Raw genomic sequence first — 24068 nt, 5'->3', positions numbered from 1 at the left:
GATTATTCACATTTTTATAATAAATATTTTTATTTAATTTATTAAAGTAAATATCAAGTTCATCTGTGTACACTAGTATTATGCAATTCATATGCTTTTTGAGCTAGTATTAAAATCATCTATAGGAAGAAAGCATTCTGAAAAATAGAAGAATGGAACTGTATCTGTGAATAAGTTTTAAATGACTCTTTCAATGACAAAAATCACTTTAAGACATTTGATAGACATCTTCTTACCATAATATTTTCTTCTAAGTCTTATCTCTTTGCAAAAACTATACTCACCTTACTATGTGACAAAGTCAAAGACTCATGCAAAGTTACAGTTAGAAGGGAAGTTAAAAATCATTCAGTCCAATTCTTTTATTTTACAGTTGAAACAAGAGGTTTAGTGATGACATCTTAGCTCAAAGTCACACAGCTAGATGACGCCAGATTAGAACTTGCTTCTTCCAAAATCAAACTTCAAACTCTGGAGAAGAGACTGCTGGCATTCTACATTAATATTCATTCAGAGCCCCAGTAACAAAATCCCAGTTTTATCGAGAAGTTACACACAACCTCTAAAGGACATTTCCCAGACTCCGCTGCAGCCAGATACAGCTAGACACAGACTATGCTTCAGCCAATGAGATGCAAGGGTAAATGTGTGGACTTTTAGGAAGCCTCTTTGAAAGGGAGGTGATACAACATTCTTACATCTCTTCTTCCTTCTCGTTGCCTAGAATACAGATAGAATGGCTGTAGTTTTAGCAGCCATTTGAAACCATGAGGATGAGGATCACACCTTGGGGCTAACCAAGAAAAGAGCTAGAATGAGCCTGAATCCCCAATAACCGCAGGAAGTCTTCCCAAGACAGCCTGTTTCTGGATCTTCTTTTATGTGAAAAAAATAAATGAGTAAATTTCTATGTTACTTAGACCACCATTATTTTGAGTTTTTTAGTTATATGCAGCCAAATTTAACTGACCCATCTTACTTACCCCACTGTCAATCCATTCCTCTCTCATCTCAGCAAATGGAAATTTCAGTCTACCAACTGCTCAGGCCAAAAGCCTTGGAGTTAGTATTACTGACTTGTTTTCTTCCATACCCCACAACCATCCACCAGCAATTCTCATCAACTCTTACTTCATAATAGACCTAGACCTGTCTGTTTCTCGTTGCTTTCACTGCTGTCACTCTGGGCCCATCACTACAGTTGACCCTTGAACAACACGGGACTCAGGGGCCCACACCCTCTGTGCACAGACAGCTCTGCATCACACTTTACAATCTACTTTCTGTTTCTGTGGTTCCACATCCACGGATTCAACCAACCACTGATCATGTGGTACTATAGTACAGATGTACAGAAAACAATCTGCATGGAAGAAGATTCACTCCCTCTCTTAGTTTTCCTCCTGCCTCTCTGGCAACTCCTGCTCCTCTTATTTCTTTATCTTCTATTCAGCCTTAAATGCTGGCTGAGATCTTTCTCCCTCTCCAGCTGTCCATATTCTCAAAGGCAAGGTCATCCATCCATATCCTCAGAGTTGTCACCATCATCTAGAGGATCATCATCAAGAATTCCACAGAGTTAGAATATGAAAAAGAAGATATATATTGATGCATAACTGAGTCATTTCGCTGCACAGCAGAAATTAACACAACACTATGAATCTTCTCAACTTCAATACATTTTTTAAAATAGCGAAAAAAAATTTAAAAAAGGACCCGTGCAAGTTTGAACTCATTGTTCAAGGCTTAACTGCATTCTCTTTCAGCTGGTTTACAGCAGTAGCCTCCTAACTAGTCTCCCTGTTTTCATTCTTCCCTGCCACCCTCTCCCCTCAGTCTATTTCCCTCAGAATAGCCAGATTTAATTTTTTTCAAACACAAGTGGCCCCATGTTACTCCTTGGCTCAGGACTTTTCAGTGGCTGCCCTTGACTCAGACAGAGTATGAGCAAAGTCCTTGTTGTTGTCGTCTACCAGCCCTGACGTGATCTGGTCCCCTCCTCTGTCTCTGGCCTCAGTTCCCACTCTTGCACTCACCCACTGAACCCTGCCCCCAGGCCCTCTTTGCTATTCCTTAAACTTACCAGCCACGCTCTGGTCTCCAGGATCAGAGTTTGCAGGAACTCTCCCCCAAGACATCCACACATCATCTCTCTTACCTCATTGAGGCCTCTGGCCAAACATCACTTTATCAAGAGGGCATCCCCTCTCTACCCTACCTAAAATAGAATCCCACCCACTGTCTACTGTCTGCTTGTCCCCCTGCATACTCACCACCACATGATGTTTGTTTATAATCATTGTCTATATGCCCCACTAGAGCCTTAGTGTTTCTACTCTGAGCAACCTGCCATCCACGTGGAAATTTGTTAAATATTTCCCCACAACAAAAATAAGCAGCTCCATCTTATTAGTTAATTAAGAAGATCTATAAGGGTAATATGGCTTTCTGTTCTAATAGTAATAATAATTACTATTATAGTTAACAGCAACTACAAAACGTTAAAAATTTTGCAATAAGAATGATGGACAGAAGTTCATGGGGCCAGTTTGTAAGACTGACTCCAGAACTAAATGTCCTTTTAGCAGCCCAGAAGATCCAAAGCCTTTTCTTACTGTTCTCATGTGACTTCTTCAGAGAGAACAGGGGCAGGGAAGGGGGGTCAAAATGACCACTCATGATCTAGTGATGAACACAGCTGTCCTCATAACTCTCCAGCTTTATGGAAAATCCAGATGACTTATTAATGTTTTTTAAAACATGAGTAAATAAAAGTCCATTAAAACAGATTTATCTTTTCATTCACAAACAGCTTATTTCTCGTCAAAGTTAGGAAGTTTTCCGTTAGACTTATAAATTGAAATTAGAAATCTTTTGGGTAAACTACTCACCAAATAGGCTTTAAGCTTGGGACATTTTTGGAGACAATGTACTACTAATATTTGTTTTTCCTGTGGAGAAGGAGCGAAGGCTGACAGAACATCCCAGTTCCTATCTTCAAAGACCAAGAAGCCAAGTTTAGCTTCTTGAAGAACATTTGCAAGGAAAAACAGCAAACTATTTCTGAGGCTTTGCTTCAAAAATATACACTTCTCTCATACATTCTTGATGATTGGTGCTTCGAGCTGCTAAAGTATTCCTTCTTTGAAGAAAAAATACAGATCCCAAGAAAATGAAGAGTCTGGTTTTGAAGACAAGAGCTCCTTGCATCTGAATCCCATCTCCTTGAATTTCTCCTCATCTCAGCCTCCCCTTCTGAGGTAAGCATCACAGCTACCCCAGAAGACAGGTGGCTATTAAAAGATAAGAGAGTAGAGTGCGGAGCACCTCCTAGGTGCTCAGTAAATGTTATCACTCTATAAGCAAAATAATCTACAGAAGTCCACACAAGCCATCAGCACTTTTAAACATAATACATTTTAAAAATTGATTTTTTTTTTTTTTTAAGAACATTAGGAAAATACAGAAAATTCTGAAGAGACAATCTCCCTCAAACAAAAAAGCAGCGGTGTGGACTACAGATAATTCTCCTCTAACAACTTTGAAACAGCGACCTCTGCTGGTCAGCGGAAAACAGGAGCTTTCCAACCAAGTCTGGCGAGTGAGCAAGGGTTGAGTCAGCCAGGCTTGGTCCCTCTCCCCGGAACAAAAACCAGGTGTTGCGTTACAAGGGACAGAAATCGTCACAAGGGTTACCACGATGTAATTGGGATGTTAACAAAATTAAAGGGCGGCCTTTCCATTTGCTCATCTGCCCAGAAGTTTCTTTTTTTCAAACCCCGTGGTCTCCTATTTTTAAAATGTCATAATTGCATGCAAATGTTACAGCCGAAAAACAACGCAAGGGGCATTAAAAATCAATCTTCCATGTAAGCCTCAGATTTTCCAGCATGATGATCCAAAAGCAGAAGTGGTGACAAATGTGTAGAAAACAGTGAAAAAGTCAGAATGCATCATTAAGAATATTACAACAAAAGGAGGAAAAAAAAACTGGGAACACATGTCTGATTCAGCTGGGGTAAACAGCCAACTACAAAGAAGGATTTTTTTTTAAAAAATCTACAAACCTTTTACAGATATGACCCAGAAATCCAATTAGGAAGCAATCATGACCCTTTCCTTCACGCAGAAGTACGCTTGATGGAGGAGGCTGCCCAAGAGTCTGTTGGCTGGGATATTTAGACATCAAACACACTCCTTCCTCTTAAGGTATGAAATGAGACAGAGGTTGCAAACTGGCTGTGTGGCTTAATCTGGCACTTACTGCATCTTTTTAAAATTAATTATTTACCAACACTTTAAAAATTGAGATTTCACAGCAAAATCTGAATTTCTGTCTTCTTAAAAACAGATGAGATCTAGACATACCAGGCAAGCATTTGCCCATAGCAATAATCAACTGGGGCCAAACTGCAGTAGTTGTTCCTCTTTTATTTTTAATGCAGTATAGTTGTTTTATAGTGTTGTATTCGTTTCTGTAAGTGAATCAGTTATACATATACACATATCTCTTTTTAGATTTCCTTTCTGTTTAGGAATCATAGAGAACTGAATTCCCTGTGCTATACAGTAGGTTCTTATTAGTTACCTACTTTATACATAGTGCTGGTATATGTCAAACCCAATCTCCCAATTCATCCTACCCTCCACTTCCCTCCTTTTTAACACTTAAGATTTTTTTCCTACATCTGTAACTCTATTTCCGCTTTGCAAATAAGTTCATCTGTACCGCTCTTCTAGATTCCACATATAAACAAATGATGTTATACAATATTTGCCTTTCTCTCTCTGACTTACTTCATTCTTTTTTTGTTTGTTGTTTTTTTTTTTGGTCATGCCATGCAGCATGCAAGATCTTAGTTCCCCAACCAGGAATCAAACCCATGCCCTCTGCAGTGGAAGCACAGAGTTTTAACCACTGGACCACCAGGGAAGTCCCTTACTTCACTCTGTATGAAAATCACTAGGTCCATCTATGTCATTGAGAATGGTATTATTTCATTCCCTTTTATGGCTGAGTATAATAATTCCACTCCTGGGCATACATCTGGAGAAAACCATAATTTGAAAGGATGCTCATTGAAGCACTATGTTCTTCTATATACCCAAGCACTATATACCCAAGGACATAGAAGCAACCTAAATACTGACAGAGGAATTGATAAAGCAGATGTGGTACGTACATACAATGGAATATTACTCAGTAGTCATTCCTTTAGATGGGGCAAGTGCTGTTTGCTGCATTCCCCATCCTGACAGCCTTACTCATCACTTTATCTGTCTGCCATTTTGTAAGTTTGAGACCCCAGGTTTCTGACCTCCCTAAGGCACTAAGGATGACCTGAATTCAGTTAAAACAATTATCAACCATGTGCAAGGTACTTCAACAGACACTTGGTTTATAAAAAGACATGAATCTTGGAACTCAAAGAACTCATAGATCACTGTTTCTAGTAAGACCAAGTAAACTCGTTAATTATAATATGTCATGTGCGTTGAAAAGGTATAGAAGTGGTAAAGAGATTAAATTCATTTCCTAACTTTTTGAGATGCTACTCAGCCCACTGATGTTCAGCCTTTCTTCTTTCCTAATATGTGCATTTAAGGGTTTAAATTTCCTTCCAAGCATTGCATTAGCTATATCTTATAAGTTTTGGCATATATTCTTATTAGCATTTTTTAAGAATCATTTTTCTAATTCCCACCTGTGTGATTTTGAAGTATATTTCTTAATTTCCAAACATACGGAGTATTCTTTTTTATTTTGGAAATGAAGACCCAGGTTCAATCCTGGAATGATTGAAGACCCAGGTTCAATTCCAGTATTCTTGCCTGGAGAATTCTATGGACAGAGGAGCCTGGGAAGCTACAATCCACGGAGTCGCAAAGAATCAGACAAGACTGAGCAATTAACACTTTCACTTTCATGGACTTTTCTATTGGGTTAGCCCAAAAGTTCATTCAGGTTTTTCTGTAAGATAGTATGAAAAACCTGAACCAACTTTTTGACCAACCCAATAACTGTCATTTCAATGGATATTTACCTTAATTGCCTTACAAATACACTCTAAATCATTTTAATCCTTTGAGAGTTGTTGAAACTTGCTTCACAGGTCAACAAGTAGCCATATTTGTAAATGTTCAACGTGACCTTGAAGAGCATGCCTGTTCTTTGTCAGCTGCAGTATTTTACATGTCCCCATTAGGTCAAGTTTGTGTTGTTCAAATATTCCACATCCTTACTGATTGCTAAAATCTACTTAAGTGTGTGTGCTCAGTTGTGTCCAACTCTTTGTGATTCCATGGACTGTAGCCTGCCAGGCTCCTTTGTCTACGGGATTTTCCCGGCAACAATACTGGAGTAGGTTGCCATTTCCTACTCAAGGGGATCTTCCTGACTCAGGACCTGTGTCTCATGCGTCTTCTGCAATGACAGGAGCATTCTTTACCACTAGCGCCGCCTGGGAAGTTTATTCTCTCAGTTATTGAGAGAGGTGTGTAAAGGATCTTGTTATAATTGTGGATTTATTTCTCCTTGTAAGTGGTTCTGTCCATTTTTGTTTTGTGTATCTTTTATTTAAGTATACATGAAGCTCATAAATCTTCCATATCCACTTCAATAAATTTTTCTTTTTCAATGAATTTTTTGTGTACACATCAATATAATCCAAATCAAGATATAGACCATTTCCAGGACCTCATAACGTTTCCTTATGCTCCTCTAAGTCAATATGCTGCCCCCCTCTCCATTACAATTCTGACTGAGGAGGATAAGGTAAAGTTTTTATTTGGATTTGAAAAGCATAAAAATGTAACCATACAGTATATATTCCTTTGTGTCTAGCCTCTTTTGCTTACTACTGTGTCTATGAGACTCATTCATGTTGTAATACAAAGCAGTAATCCATTCTTTTGCTTGCTATGTAAAACTACGTTGTAAAAGTGTAGCATAATTTATTCATTCTACTACTGACAGTTGAATTGTCTCCACTTTGTGGCTATTGTGAAAAAATCCTGCTCTAAGCATCATTGTAAACATGACTTTCGGTGAGCACATGGACTTATTTTTCTTGGGCACATGCCAATTAAGGGAATTGAGTCTAAGGTTGGCATGTTTAGTTTTAGTAGACAGTGCACATTTGTTCACTCCTTCCAGCAATTATGAGTTTTAGTTGTTCCACATCCTCAAGCCTATCACTGTCAGTCTTTTTAATCTGATAGGTGTGTAGTGGTTTCAATTTGCATTTCCCTAATAGGAAATGGCAACCCGCTCCAGTTTTCTTACCTGGAAAATCCCATGGTATTTTCAGAGGAGACTGGCCGGCGATAGAGTCCACGGGGTTGCAGACTTGAGCACACACACAGACACAATAACTAATGGTGCTGAATACCTACCTTCTCTTATAAGCCATTTCAATACCCCCACTTATGAAGTGCTGTTCATCTTTTTCCCATGTTGTTTTAATACACTTTGAGGCTATGTTATTAGGTACATTAATATTTAGAATTGTTATCTTTCCATGAATTGAATCTTTTATTTGGAAATGACCCTCTTTATCTCTAGTAAGGCTTTTTGCCTTATACATTGTCAAAAAATTAACACAAGTATACCACCTTTCTTTTAACGTCTGCATGTTTATCTTTCCTATTATTTTCAATACATCTTTCTTTAAATGTGGCTTTTGTTGACAGCTAACAATTTTGGTTTTGTTTGATGATCCTTGTTTTATGAGTAGTGCATTAGTCCATTTATATGTAACGTAATTACTGATATCTTGGGTTTAAATCTACCAACTTACTATGTACATTGTCTTTGTCCTACCTACTTCAGATGTCTTTTTCCCTCCTACTTACTTTTGTTCATTTTTTGTTATTTCACTTTTTCCGTCTTAGTTTAAAACTCTAACTATTCTTTTACAGGTTATCCGTAAGTTACAATGCACTCCTTTAATATATCAAAGTCCACTTTTACTCTATTCCCAATGTAAAGACCTTGTGCTTAGCTTAGTCGCTTGGTCATGTCCGACTCTTTGTGACCCCATGGACTGTACCCAGCTAGGCTCCTCTTGTCTATGGGGATTCTCCAGGCAAGAATACTAGAGTGGGTTGCCATGACCTCCTCCAGAGGATCTTTCCAATGTAGGGAGCGGACCCAGGTCTCCCGCATTACAGATGGATTCTTTACCATCTGAGCCACCAGGGAAGACCTTAAGATATTTTAAATCCCCAAATCTGACTTATATACCATTATGCTGTGTACTTTATATTTAAAGTATATTTAAAACTGTATATTTAAAACTCCACCAAGACTATTAAATAAGTCAATATTCATATTTATCTCTTTTATGTTTCTTAATTTCTTCCTGCTTCTCTACCCTTCTGCCTGAAAAAAAAAACAAAAAACAAAATGAACAAGAAAACCAAAAACTACCTTTATAAATTAAGTTCCTTTTAGTGTGTCTTATTGATGAAATTTCTCAGCTTTTGTATGGAAATGTTTTTAATTTCCCCATTATTTTTATAGATTAATACTGGATATGGAGTTCTAACTTTCAGCACTTTGAAATTTCTATCACATTCTCTTCAGTTGTTTTTGTTGAAGTGTTAGCTGTCTAGTTGCTGCTTGTTTGAATGTAGTCTTTTTTTTTTTTCACTTCTGGCTACTTTGAACACTTTGATTTTTAGCACTTTTACTATGATGTACCTCAGTGCCCAGGCTTCTCAAGTGGCTCACTGGTAAAGAATCTGCCTGCCAATGCAGGACACTCGGGTTTGATCACTGGGTCGGGAAGATCCCATGGAATAGGAAATGTCAACACACTCCAATATTCTTGCCTGGAAAGTTCCTTGGGCAGAGGACCCTGGTGGGGCTACAGTCCATGGGGTCACAAAGAGTCAGACATTTCTGAGTACACACAAACACACACACCTCAGTGTGTACTCTTACTTTCCACACTTTATTCTGAATTTATTCTGACTGATCATCTAAGTCAGTTTTTCCAGCTATATCTATCTGCAGGTAAACCTATCCTTTGACTTAATTTAGTTGCTCTATTTTTCTGTTCTAAACTGTCTGCTTTTTCAAGTTATCTGTGTGTGTATGTGTAGTTTCTACTCCATATATATGGTGGTTTCTAGTTCTCTAAAGAATTAAAGGTTTTTTTTTAAATCTTAATGAACACAGTAATCATAATTCTTTTAAAATGTTTATCTGATCTAAGATCTGGAGTCCTCATGAGTCTATCCTATTGTCTACTGCTTTCGTTATTCTCATTCATGTTGTCTCTTCCTGTGCTTGGTTATTTTTAACTGTCTGTAGACATTATATTTGAAAACTCATTTGTAAAAATAATTGAGACCTAGGATGTTGTTTTTCTCCAGAGAGGATTTATGACAGCTTCTCCCAAGAGCTAGAAGCACCAGCAAACACAGATTACTGCAGTTCAACTTAATGAGGATTCTAACTCAACTACAGTTCATGCAATCTACTTCCTCCTCACCCTTCCTTCTAGGCTTGCAGCCCGTTGGGGTTCCAACCCAAAGCAAGGGGACTTACCAGCCCCTTTTTGCAGGTCCTTAACCCCAAATTCTGTCCCCTATGTCGGGAAATTGACCTTACCTGCCACTTTATCCTGATCAACAAAGCTAAGTTCTCAGAAGCCATGCTGGTGACCGAGACTAATTTCTTTCAAACAGGAATTTGGTTGGCATTCAGAAAGAGCTGGTCAGTTTCTGTCTGTTATAAGTAAACTCAGGAGTTACAGGGCAGATGGGAAGCATAGTAGAAAGCCACTAGACAGAGAAAGAATAAAGCTCTGATGCACAAAGAAGTAAGAAGAACCATTTAGAGATCCTGAGAGCTTTCCAGGTCTTCGTGGGGCCCAGAAGCAAATCTGTACTTATGCTCACCAAGACGTTCCTGTGCCTTTAGGTCAACTCCCTGCATATGGGCTTCCCTTATAGCTCAGTTGGTAAAGAATCCGCCTGCAATGCAGGAAACCCCGGTTCGATTCCTGGGTCAGGAAGATCCTATCAGGAATACTCCAGTATTCTAGGGTTTCTCTTGTGGCTCAGCTAGTAAACAATCCACCTGCAATACAGGAGACCAGGGTTTGATCCCTGGGTTGGGAAGATCTCCTGGAGAAGGAAAAGGCTACCCAATGCAGCATTCTGGCCTGGAGAATCCCATGGACTATATAGTCCATGGGGTCGCAGAGTTGGACACAACTGACTTCCACTTTCCCTGCCTTATGCTTCAGGTAAGTTGGGGATTTTGTCCTTGCAACAAAGAATCATAATATAGCAGAAGAGGGACTAGTGTTTGATATTTTTTCAAGACCGTAGATCACTTTATCAGCTGAGAGATAAATAGGATAAATCAATTGAGTTAATATCTCAGGACTTCCCTGATGATCCAGTGGTTAAGACTCCATGCTACCAATGCAGGGGGTGCAGGTTTGATCCCTGGTCAGGGAACTAGGGTCTCACAAGCCATGTGGTGTAGCCAAAAAGAAAGCCAACATCTCTTCAAAAGACTATCAAGTAAAAGCTGGTGATTCAGAGGTCATCTCCCAATGTTTCTCTGCCACAGACATCCACAGGTCTTCCAGAACTACTTTACCATCAGGATCACTTGCAGGGCCCACTCAACAGTATCTGGTAAGAGATACATTTGCACAGGAAGAACATGAGTGAAAAAGACAAGGTAGAGCCACACAGCTCCTGAAAAATAATGCAAGAAACAAGTGGGCAGCACCAGAACACCTGGAGAAATGCTGCATTATGGGCAGGCTGGGAACAGAACACTCAATCAACAATGAGACAGCATATAGCAAGACACATCAATTCTGTAAAGAAGCAGAAAAAATAAGGGTTACCTCCACTTACTTCTTCCACACAAAGTAGTGCTCTCTTTCTGTACTATCACTGCCTATCACAATGCCTGGTATACAGCAGGCAGTTAGTAAATGCTGAATGAGTAGATGGGAGAATTAATAGCTTCTTACAAAAACAGGTCTACAATGCTTTGTCTTAAACTCCTAAGGCCCAGAGTTTTGAATAAAGGATTTTAGAAAGGTAATAAAGATGCATATTACATAACACTCCCATAGGGTCTGGGACAGCACCTACATCATCACACTACAGTGAATGTAAACAGTCATATTACAAGGAGTAAATGAAGTCTACAAGTAGCCTCATATCAGTTAAGGCCCAATTTAGCTGCCAAATATGTTGTCACCAAAGTTAACAATAAAAAAATCCTCTGGAATTCAGAATTGTAGATAAGGTCTGCTGAAGATGAAATTAAAAAGTAATCCCTAAATGACTACTAACTTTCACTTATCGTGAAACTATTGTTCATGTTGTAGGTAAGTTTACTGACTAGACACAGTTGAAGAAAATGACTTGTAAGATAGGGCAGAAGGAACTATGCAGAATAAAGCATGGAAGGTCGAAATAATTATAAGTAAGAAGACAGGGTGGTACAATGAGAAGGTGTATCTGGAATCCTGAAGGAAAGAGTGCTCATAATCTACAAGGGGAAGCAAATTTGTAATCAGTTAAATTACAATCCAATGTGATAAGGTCCAAAAAAGAATGACAAAGCATTGAAAAAACACACTGAAATCTATCTGGGAGTATGAGGAAAGGCTAAGCTCATTGTGAAAAATGCTAAGTTTGCCAAGACAGAAATTCCAGTGAAGGCTAGGTGCAAGACAGCAACTCTGGGCAAATCCCTGCTGCAAACTCAAAATAAGCATCAGAACACCAGAATATTTCTGAGCATTCCTGCATTACCTATGGGACCTAACCATATTCTTCACGCTTTCCAACAAATCAATCAGACGTAAGAACTCCACCTTATAGCAATCATCGTTCATATGCTTCTGAGAGAATACCAAATATGAGAAAACCCACTAGGGCAGTGGTTTTCAAAATGTGGTCTCCTGACTAGCATAGTGTCTGGACATTTAGTGTCTGAACACTAAAAATCCTTGGGCTCCACCTCAGACTTTTAAAGACGCTTTGCTCCTTGGAAGAAAAGCTATGGCAAACATAGACAGCATATTAAAAAGCAGGAACATCACTTTGCCAATAAAGGTCCATATAGTCAAAGCTATGGCTTTTCCAGTAAGTCATGTACAGATGTGAGAGTTCTATAAAGAAAGCTGAGTGCTGAAGAATTGATGCTCTGGAATCGTGATGCTGGAGAAGACTCCTGAGAGTCCTTTGGACAGCAAGGAGATCAAACCAATTAATCCTAAAGGAAATCAACCCTGAATATTCACTGGAAGGACTGATGCTGAAGCTCCAATACTTTGGCCACCTGATTCAAAGAGCAGACACCCTGGAAAAGACCCTGATGCTGAGAAAGACTGAGGGCCAAAGGAGAAGAGGGTGGCAAAGGATGAGATGGTTAGATAACATAACCGAGTCAATGGACATGAATTGCGGCAGACTCCGGGAGACAGTGAAGGACAAGGAAGCCTGGTGTGCTGCAGTCCATGCGGTCAGAGTCAGACACAGCTTATTGACTGAACACTTCAGACTTACTAAAATCTGAAACTCTGGGAAGGGGGCCTAGTTATCTGTGTTTTAACAAGCTTTCCACTGGTTCTGATGCATGCTAAATCTGATAACTCCTGATCTAAGATAAACCCTTTTCACAGTGTGATTGTGAGATCACTGCTTGGAATCGGCTACAAACTACAGCTCTTGGGAACTAGTCCAGACCTCCTGAGGCAGAATCTGTACTGAAGTGGAGCCAACTCTGTACCTCCAATGAGCACTCCCTGTGAGTCGATGCTTGTGACCCCAAGTTTCAAACGCCACTGCATTCGATTATAAACTCCTAGAGGTCAGGCCTGTCTCGTTCACGGGTCAATTTGTTTCTAGTAGCTGGGCCGTAAGAGGCATTAGGTGAGTATTTTTGGATGATTAGCTAGCTCCACATTAAAGCACCTATCACTACAGCAACTGCCAAAGCTGCTTAGGGCCATGACTGAGAACTCTTAAGGCGGTAATGTGCTGTGTGCCCCATTTCCCCCTCAAAACAATGATTTTACTCATTTTAGAATGGTGGTCAGCAGCTTTTTAAGAATAGGTAAATTATTAACTGATGAACTAAAGTCATTTTTGTTTTAAGCTATTTGGTTCTAAAGAAAGATAACTATGGATTGGGATAGCAAACAGGGAAAGTTGAAGGCCTTAGTTATAGTACCTCAACTACCCTGAGGAGAAGTTCAGGTTAATTTAAGTAAAGTTGACAGACATAACTTTTAGCCTGGAGGAATATGATCCATTTAGAAACATTATTCTGGCAAGACAAAAAACCTCTATTAAGAAATGGCTTTCAGCACCTGCATCCTCGAAGAAAGAGGCTTTTAGAATTTAGGCTCCTCAGTTACCATTACAGATCACCCACCAAATGAGTCCAGTCAGAGGCAAAAGCTGATTTCTCAAGGCATGTTTCAGGTTTTATAAGTATCGGCTCTGAGAATTATTAAAATGGCTAAGGAAACACATACACATATATACCAGAAATTAAATAACTGATCTCACAGATATGCATATTTCAATTAACAGTCCCATTTCTAAAAACTGTCAATTTATTTTTCTACCCAATTCAGTATCAGTGATATACAAAAGGATATAAACAGATTATCATATTTACAGGAAGACAGAAAACAATTACCAAGGAATAAACCCAGCAAAGTAACAAACTGTTGCTTATCCATGTTCACTCAACTATACAAGCTTGTTTTTTGTTTTTTATTTAAATTCTAGGACATTTTCCCAGTTCTCCAGGAAAGAAGTTACGTGGATTTATACCTTCCATAAGGGTCAAGAAAACATTACAAGAGCTGATACAATCATGTTTTGTACTGACAGTCAGAAAACTTTTAAAGAACACCCTCTAATTTTCAGGCCAAGGTCAAGAGTATCGGTGGGTTCACAGGCAGGATGTGACTTCATCAAAGGAAATGCTTCTCTCTCCTGCTGGCCTTCCTAAGGTCCTCCTTACTGCAGACAGGTGAAGGAGCTCTCTTCCCTAACAGGCGATCAAGCCATACCCTTCTCCAACAGACAGGGTATAGATTACTGACACAATGAGGAAAATGAACTGATTTCCTTATCTACTAAATACAATCCAGGTTTGGGGAGGCAGTTCCAAATTTCCACCAGGCAGACACTATGTGAACTGTATTGAGTACAAGGCGTATTATCTTCAGAAAAAATAGGGATGAATACCTCAGAAATTTTCACATTGCTCATCAAATATAGTTTGCCCAAAGCATATGGGAAATGACAGGAAAAAAACCCCAAAAAAACCTTAAAACAAAGCCAGACATTTTATCCGAGTATAAGTCAGAATTTAAATTCTTTATGGAAGCATAAAGTTAAGAGTCCTTTTCTCCCAAAATGCCTCAAACAGGGGTACCACGGAAAACGGAATATAAAAAGCTCAATGACTAAAATATGGAACTCAACGGTTTCTGGTCATCTGTAAGTAACTTCTACATTCAAAATTCAACTTTTACATTCAAAAAACAGATCAACTCCACTTCAGATGCCAAAAAAAAAAAAAAAAAAACCGGCAATACATACTCCAAACACTTGACAACCGGGAAGCTGTCTCATAAAGGCCAGCAGGATTCATTTATAATTTGGCATGTGCTGGCTGAAAGGGCAACAAATAAATCAAGATATAATACATCAAGTAATCAGACAAATGGTAGACATATACACCACATTAAAGATTCATATACAGTCCTGTGCTGACTTTAAAGAAAAAATTAGGGACACTAGAGGGAAAAGATAACGGGAAAAGGACTATAAGGCGGTATTTCAGTCCAAAGCTAATCCAGTGAATGTCTACCACTAGGATTTCCAATCTTTCATCTCCAAAGCTGATCTAATAAATTATAAAATTACCTACTCACTTTCAGGACATACAACATACTCCTAAGTACACTAATCCCTCTGACATTTTGGTTTCACTTGCTACCTGATGACTAAGCTGTTTCTGGGTGTAAAGATGTTCCTAATATATTTTAACCAGCCAGATAACAAATCAAAGGTTGCTCCCCTGTGAGGACAATAAGCTTGCTTTACAAAATAATCTGATCTAATGAAGACGGGGAGAGTTGGGGGGGTGGGGGGTGGGGAGGAAAGTTTCCCGGTTTTCTTGCAAAACTTTTTCTCGCACTTGAAAAACCTGGCAGTCACTTAATGTTTTGTTCCAGAAAAAGAAAGCAAAAACTAGCTGAGAAAATACCCATACACATTGTTTACTAGCATGACACAAAATAAATTCATAGATGTTGGTCAATTATCTTTTCAAAACCAAATGTGCATGTTTCATCTTGTAACTTAAGAGCTGAATTTTTCCACATTCCTTTACATAGAGTTAGCATCTGTAAATTGAGACTTCTTTTTGACAATCATGCAAATTTAATTTGTCTCCAAAAACAAAAACACAACCTAACAGATTAACAAAATATGTCCTTTAGACAGGATTTTCTGTGACTTTTTCTCCACTGTTACTCTTTTTATCCTTCAGTAAACAGAAACTACTCCAAAAAAGTTTACTCATTTTGAGTTTACAGAGAGCTAACCTCTCAGAAAGATTAGGAAGGAAGACTAGATCAAGTTGACCTATTTTACCTTCTGAACTGCCTCTACTCCTCTTAAAATTCTAAAAATTTTCTAGTTCTTATTATTAAGCTGCATAAGCTACAAACATTTCTACTGCCATTGAGGCTTCTGTAAAATTGAATAAAGATTTTATTATGCCACACACACAAAAAGCAATCGGTACAGAAAAGGCAGTTTTCGGTTTTTCTGTTGAGAATTTCTTTCCATGATTTCTCCCATTAAAGTATAGTTTTCAAAGCAACCACCACGACAAAGGAAGCATCTAATTAGTCCATTTTCTTCTGATCCAAGAATGCTGAACATTTACTGTCCCATCTGTAGTTGTATCAGCAGTGTAATGAACACAGTTTATATTACTTAACTATTCTTTGAACTCCAAGAACTGCTGAAGTCTCTTCTGATGTTCTGCAGATGCTTGCACAGCACTAAATGAGACATAAATTCAAAGCATAAGCTTTATTTTACATTAAGCATATTAAGTGAACCACAGAGCACAGAGTCAATATTTTTCAAAACAATTAAAAATGAATAGAAATCTTCACTTATTTAGTACTTCTGAAAAAAGCTGGATAAAAACCCTCCTTAATCTAATGAGAGGGGGGCATGCATTGTGCAACAGCATGCTTCCACCTTCTAAAAGCCCAAAGAAAATTAAGGCTGACAACTGAAGGCATCAACTGTAACCTGCTCTGCTGTGGAACCTGCTGTGCAGAGTTTCAGGCCGTGAAGTAGATTTTTCTGGATTTTATTATTTTATTTAAACCAGATTCCAACATTATCTTTGAGTTGTGGAGTATATGAATTGCCTTTAATATAAAATCCTTTAAACTAAGATGTTTGGATAAAATACAATAGACTCCACTAATCGTTTTCAAAGGTAACAGCTTGGTGGTTTAGATTTACTTTTCCCTTTGAACATAAGTTATGTCTTGGATGGGGAAATTGAGTTCTCTTCCCACCCTCACCCCTGCAAAAATACATTACCTTGACAAAAGTGGGACAAATATATACTGAAACTAGTATAAAGCTTTCTTTTAAACCTTTAAGCAGAAATTGAATACAATGAAAGATTCCAGCTTTCTAGTTGTTGATAATACTGCATCCTTACTGAATAATAATGGTGAAGAGAATGGCAACCCACCTAGTATTCTGGCCAGAGAATTCCATGGACTCTATAGTCCATGGGGTCACAAAGAGTCAGACACAGCTGAGCGACTTTCACATACTGAATAATAAAATTCCAGGTAACTGAAGGTCACCACTTTTAAAAGTGTCAAAAGGCTTATTATAATAATTCTGCTACAAATTATCCTAAAACACCTTACACATTTTACATCTCTGCTTTCTTAAACCATGTAGCTGCCACTCAACTGAACCATCTCAAGTATATTTTACTATTCAGACTTTCTCTCAGTGCCAGGGAGGCTGTCACCTCTAACGAAATGGCTCTGAATTTTTTCAAACACCAAGTCTTCTCTCATGATTTTCTTTTGATTTTTATTCTCATGATTCCCCTCTGCCAGCAGGCACTATACTTCTCTTACTGTTGTTAATACTCAACTCTAATAGTAGTCTTCCTCTCAAATTTTAATGTTATTGGTTGAAAAGTCAGTAAATCAAAATTGTCTAAATTAAGAGTAAACAGATATTAAATGAAGGTCTCCAATGTGTAACTGGTCTGTGTTAGTTTTCACACCTAGAGTGTTTACATCATTTATACCTGGCTCTCAGAGGTAAAGCTCTTGGGAATGAATAAACCAGGTATTAATGGGGGCTTCCCTGTTAGCTCAACTGGTAAAGAATCCACCTGCAATGCAGGAGACCCTGGTTTGATTCCTGGGTCAGGAAGATCCACTGGAGAAGGGATAGGCTACCCATGCCACTATTCCTGAGCTTCCCTTGGGGCTCAGCTAGTAAAGAATCCACCTGTAATGCAGGAGACCTGTGTTCGATCCCTGGGTTGGGAAGATCCCCTGGAGAAGGGAAAGGCTACCCACTCCAGTATTCTGGCCTGGAACTGTATAGTCCATGGGGTTGCAAAGAGTCAAACATGAATGAGCAACTTTCACTTTTATACAATAATAATAGTTGTTGTCACAATAATATATAATGTATGTGGGCTTTACATATGTATGATCCCATTTTATCTCTATTAACAGCAAATGAAATAAAGTAGGACGAATAATATACCCTTTTCATGCACGAAAAACAGTATCAGAATGGTTTTCAGAGGTTTGTATATAGAATTCTAGGGTCTGAAAGATTTAGAGTCTAATTTCTGGTTCTGCAACTTACTACCTGCGTAGTTACTACCTGGAAGTTACTTAAATCAATAGATAACTTGTCCACAACTACAAAAGACAGTCAGTAGTGTAATCAGACATATATCCAAATGTTTTAATTCCAAATCTAATGCTTCTACTATTACCATTCTGTCCAATATTTGCATAAAATAGTCTTCACTGGCTTCATCAATTTTAGTACATATATAATATATGGCTCTACTCGGAGAAAGGAAACTAAGGCAGAGTTTCATTCTTCCAGTTTTTTTTAATAATCATCTATCTTTTCTTATGGAAGAAATCTATTTTCCTTTTTTCTTCCTGTTTTGGTTGTATCATCAATATACATCAATCATCGTATGTATTTCATTATCTGAATTCACTGAGAATTTTCGAAGAGTACCTTACATCTTGTACCTTACATTTATACCTTAAACCTTACAGTTGACATCCTGGAGGGAGTCTAGTGTTGTATAGGGTAAGAAGGTGGAATCTTAAGAGCAAGAAAGACCTAATTTCAGGTTTATGTTCTAACACTGACTTGATGGTGCTATCAGGCATGTTCTTAAGCTGAGTCTCAGTTTCTATATTATACAATTATGATAATCTCCACACCTCACAGGCTCTTTGAGAAGAATAAATGAAAAGTGCTAAGTGTATTGTCTAGAATAGCACTGTCCAAAAGAACTTTCTGCAATGATGGAAATGTTTTATACCTAAGCAGTCCAGTATAGTAGCCAGTAGTCATGTGTAGTTATTGAGGACTTGAAAGGTGGCCAGTGTAACTGACAGACTGGATTTTCAATTTTATTTAACTTAATTTAAATTTAAATAGCAACACGTGGCTATCATATTAGAGACTGCAGATCTAGAAAGCACACAATGAACGTTTTTTTTTTTTCTGGTTTGTTTTTAAACAAATGAATAAACTTCTTAAGGACAGAGGGTTATCTACAGGTTTTCTGTATTCCCACATAGAACCAAAGTGTTCCATAAACTTGCTGCTGTGGCAACCTTATGTATGTATATAGTATGTTTTATGTATTTGCCTTACGGAAGTAAAAGGAAATATACTACTATTTCTAAAAGCAGCTAGTTTGAGGAAGTTCTAAACTATTAATTGCATACAGCAAAAAACAGAGCAATCTTTCAAAGTTTATTTACAATTATGATAAACATAATTTAGTTAGTAAACTAGTATCCCTTACACTGCCTAGCTAGATTATTTCATGAAAAGAAAGCAGTAAACATCAATGAAACTAAATATACACAAGCTTGGCATTTGTGGTTTTCTTTCTGGTTCCGTTTCTGAAGGTGTTATGATCTGTTGCTGTTTTTCCAGCATGATTCACAAAGCACCAAGGACTCATTTATGGAATACTCTGCTCACCCCAAGTCCTGGTTTGCTAACCAAGATGTAATAACAGAATTATTTTTAATATGCTTTTCTGGAGAGTATTCATTTTGCCTTTTTTCTCCCTTAAGGTTATTTTAGGAATTTAAGAAAACAATATATAATTACATTTGCTGCTTTTATAACTTTATATCCTCTTTTTATAATCCATCTGAAAGAAGGCCCCAAAGCTTATACAAGAGGCCAATTTTTAAAATGCAAATATTAAATCTAAATCTAAGATATTATTTCCCAGCAGGAATCAAGAAGGTCCCCGAAAAACCACTTTCAATTTATGAGCCTTAATTCTCATGCCTGTTTCTCAGGGGAACTCTTGAAAGTGAACAGAAGAGGTAAACTTACTTCAGATGTTCACCAAATGTGGTAGTTATCCTATAGATGGCTGTTTTCAGTGATGCTCTGAACGCAAATCTTAATGTTTTATAGGAAGTGTCCACCAGGCTTCCTGAAATCCGAGGTGGCTTACTGGAAGCATGAGGAAGCTTGAAGTACTTGTCAACTGACTATATCAAGAAAAAAAGGAAACACATTAGTTCAGACTATCAAAACAGCCAACTCAGTGCAAGGATTAAAGAGATTTCATTTCATATAGATAGATACAGAGATAACACATAGACATATAATATTTATTTTGGATCACAGTCGAACGGTCTGAAAAACAGCGCAGTCAAGGTTCTGCCACTTCAGCAGTTACCATGGAAAAGTCCACACCCATCCTCTGAAAAGCAGTTATATACTTTTACAGCCTTGAAAATTCAAAAGTGGGAAGTGAAACACAGATGTCCTACTCTGCTTACGATGCATGACAGGTAAGAATACCTTCATTCCGAATCTCAGTCCAAAAAAAGATCAAACTTTATACTTTACATAAGTAAGGTTATTTACAAAACTAGCTTATCTTCCTTTTCAATTCTAGATGATAAAGCATCTATGTGCAAGAATAGATAGGGAGAGAGAACTCACAAGTGACACTGATTTCATTTACATACTTGACAATGTAAGAAAGAGATTTAAGTAACAACTTTTAAAAGCCAAAGGTAAATATTATAATTTTAAATGCTGGGAACCCAAAAATATTGGCGTGGGTAGCCTATCCCTTCTCCAGCAGATCTTCCCGACCCAGGAATCAAACCAGGGTCTCCTGCATTGCAGGTGGATTCTTTACCAACTGAGCTATCAGGGGAGCCCCTTTAAATGCTATAACTATATTAAGAGAAAGGAGAAGAGAAGATTGAGAAGAATAACTGTGTTAATCTACTGCAGCAAGTATAACATCTAAGGTGACAAGAAGCAATAGCATAAGTCTATTATTTATAGTTATGGATGTAAGCACCCAAAAAGTACCTAAGAGTCTAGGTAAAATGGTTTCTGCCATCATGTCTTTAATTTCAAGAGTTCTTTTATGTCAATTAAATGATCCTTTTTATTTCAACGTCCTATTTTTGTTTCCAGGATGCAATACCCCCTTTTATTTCTGAGGATTTTTGTGGTTTTTGTTATATTTTGGGGTTTATTTTTGTTTTAGAGTTTCTTTTCCCTCTGTACTTACTCCACTTGGTCTCTATCATCTGTATTGAAGACTTCCCTCAAAACATACTGATCCTTGGCTCACGACTAAGAACAGGACCTTCTAAAGAGCTAGACCAAAAGCTCTGAGTACTAGAAATTACTGATAACAGCTCTGAGTACATGACTGGGGATTACTGACAACAGGCTTCACAACAGGTGATCTGCATGGACTTTTCTCGGGGAAGGGGAGGCGGGGGTCGGGGGGAAGAGTGAGTGCCCAACTCAGTAACTTAGGTCTTTCTTCTTGATCAGAATTCCCAAAGAAGAATCTTCCAGTACCCTCTCTGGAAGGCCTGGTTCCCAGTGCTCAGGGAAGCTGAGTAGGTAACAGAGCTATCGAGCACATCTTAAGCTTTTAGTAGAGTGCCTACAACTATGAACTCTCCCAGTCCAGAGAGCCAGTGCTCCACTCTCTCTAAAGGATGAAACTTAACTTCTGGAATGAGGGAGAAGCACCTCAGAGAATCTAGGGCTCTAGCTGGGTTTCAACAGCTCTCATACAACCTCCTTGTCTTGGTATCTGTTCCTCAGGAGTTGGTCCCAGAGGTACTTGGTGCTCACCCCACTACTACCTTCACATTTGCCTCTGGACTCTGCTAAGTTAGTTATCTCAACCATCTGCTCTCCAGCTTTGAAAACTTTGTTGCTGTTGTCTCCTCTCCTATTAATGGATTTATGTCTTTTTAAAAGTACTTCCACTATAGTTTAGCAGAGTTTAGGGGGAAGGAACAAGATTTGATGCGTGTGTTCAGTCTGTCACAATAACTGTAAGTCCAATAATTTATTCTTTCAACAGAAACTTGTAAGAGGGATGCCCGAGACTGGGGCATGCTTGAGATAGTCTAGGCAGTATGGAAGACAGCATTCAGTGACATACTTAAGTAACACTGAATCACAATGGAAACCTTACTTCCTTTTCAAACTTCTTATAAACCTAATTAACCCTCAGTATACCAGCAAAATAGTCATCATCATTTTCACCTGGATTCAGTGGACGCTTTTTATAGTTTTTTTACAAAAAATTTACAGAAATAAGAATGACAGGATAATGTAAAATAACTTTAAAGCAATATAAATAAGATTATAAACATAGTTTCCAGGTTTCAAAGATATAAACACCTGAAGTATGAAATGTGTTTTGAATGCAACTAGCTGCTTATCAGCTATCATGAACAAACCTTGAACATATCCATCCTATAATACTGATTTCAAATTGAAGATATATCTCCAACAGACTCTAGCTTATCATTATTTCTGGTTCTTTTTCTTGGATCTGCACCATCAAAACACAATACTTTTAAAAACTTTTGACAGTTCATAATTTGTTGCAAAGTTCAGCCATTTTTTGGTACCCTAACTGTGCAAAACACTTTCATTCTTAGGTTTATAAAAATGAACTGAAATGATCAATCACATTAAAATTATTTTACTACATGTGACTTTTTTTCATTTCAACATCAATTATTTCCTTCCAATCACTTTTGAATACACCTTTGTATACCTTCAGCATGCATCCATTTAAGAATCATATAAATTTCTAGAGTGCTGTGTCTCTGCATGCATCATTTGATTTATCTAAATAATTATTTAACATATGGGCAATTTTCTTCCTTTTTACCAGCATGGGTGAAAAATCTTTTAAATCTGAATTAGCAATTGTATTCACTGAAAGCTTAAAAAAACTATAAAGATATTTGTTCAGACTATTTATATACCTTTTCTTGAAAGATGATGCAATACTATATGATTTCATCATTCTGTTTTCTTACTGGTCTTTTTACCACAATTGGAATAACTGATGAGTAATGATGAAATAATTCCTAGGATGATCAAATAGCAAACTGTTTCAAGACACTGGAAATGTAAAATCACTAGGATTTCATAATACATCTCAGATTTTAAAAGGGTCGAAAGGGTAATTGTAAAGGAATGAATTTTGTTTTCTCTTTGTTCTTTAAAAGAACTCTAAGAAAGAATGAAAGTCATAAAATATCAATCCTTACAAATAACTGGAATAGCTCAAAAAAGTAAATGCCAAAACTTAAATTGGGTCCGACAGACACAAATGTATAAAAGTTACATTGGGGAAGAAAGTCTCAGTATGGAGGTGATGTGTCTTTAACACATTTCTAATCCTCTCTAATCTCCTTTCACAACAAAAGGACAAGAAGACTTCAGGTTCAGGGACTTCAACAAAAAGAGCTTAAAAAATTACTGTCTTTTTTCTTTCATTGTCTTCTCCTCAATACTGAAATCCAAAAAGCCCTGATCTGACAATAAAACCTAACCTAAGCTGACACAGGTTATTTATATTCTTTATTCCACTTGCTATGAATATTTAGATATTTCATTGGAGGAAAACATTACTGTATCTGATTAAGGGGCTTCTACCTCAGACAGCAATAGCAGTGTTACATAATGTATGATTGTATACCATGTAACATTTTGAAAAATCTTAAAATACTTAAATTTTGAAATAATTTGAGGGTTTGAGATAAGGAATGGTAGACCTATATCTATTCATAGCAAGTCAAACTAGCTTTACTTTTACAACAGTGATACTGTTTCCTTTTAAATAAATTTAACTTAAAATACTAAGTAAATAATAGCTCATTTAGGTGGTATATAAATATGACTAAAATTATGACTATAGTGTATGCTAATCAACAGGCAAAAACTATGCTGGTAGTATATGAATAATTTGAACCTAGAGAACATTGATCTATAGTATTTAATGATATGCCCCCACAGTTACCAGAATTGAAGTATCCACTTAATCAGCTATGAGATTAAACAAGTATCTATTGAGCACTCATTTTATGCATTGGTTCCTGCCCTTAAGACTCAGATCACACAACTGGAATATCAAATATCTAGTTAAGAATTATCCCAAACAATGAAGTAAGAGCAACTGGTGAGTATGACACACCACTGAACAATATACTCTGGGAAAAATAAATTCTATGAAGGCCTCACCTCAGCCCTAACAGAAGCCTAAAGAGAGGCTATACTATGGAAACCGGCACTTTTTGCCCATTTACATTTATACGCAGTAGTATACGCACAAAGGCCACATAAACAGAAAAGTCTAGTTGCTCTTTTCTGATTATTTATCTATCAACATCATTAACAAAAGTCTGCCA

General features: G+C 37.6%; 1 protein-coding gene across 2 annotated transcripts in view; it reads right to left on the bottom strand.

Annotated features, from left to right (window-relative positions):
* Nucleotides 1-13453: 13453 nt before the first annotated feature.
* The window catches only part of NDC1 (NDC1 transmembrane nucleoporin), a 55572-nt gene continuing 44957 nt past the window's right edge, over nucleotides 13454-24068 (bottom strand). For both annotated transcript variants that reach the window (XM_020871390.2, XM_020871392.2), the window contains exons 17-18: nucleotides 19699-19859; nucleotides 13454-16085 (exon numbers count right to left, since the gene is read on the bottom strand). In XM_020871390.2, the coding sequence (XP_020727049.2) occupies nucleotides 16022-16085; nucleotides 19699-19859 (225 nt within the window). In that variant the 3' untranslated portion in view covers nucleotides 13454-16021. The remainder of the gene's footprint in view (nucleotides 16086-19698; nucleotides 19860-24068) is intronic.

Source organism: Odocoileus virginianus, chromosome 5, assembly GCF_023699985.2.
Source record: "Odocoileus virginianus isolate 20LAN1187 ecotype Illinois chromosome 5, Ovbor_1.2, whole genome shotgun sequence".
Taxonomy (NCBI): domain Eukaryota; kingdom Metazoa; phylum Chordata; class Mammalia; order Artiodactyla; family Cervidae; genus Odocoileus; species Odocoileus virginianus.
Note: the sequence above shows the minus strand (reverse complement) of the source record. Positions and strands in the feature narration are given on the sequence as shown.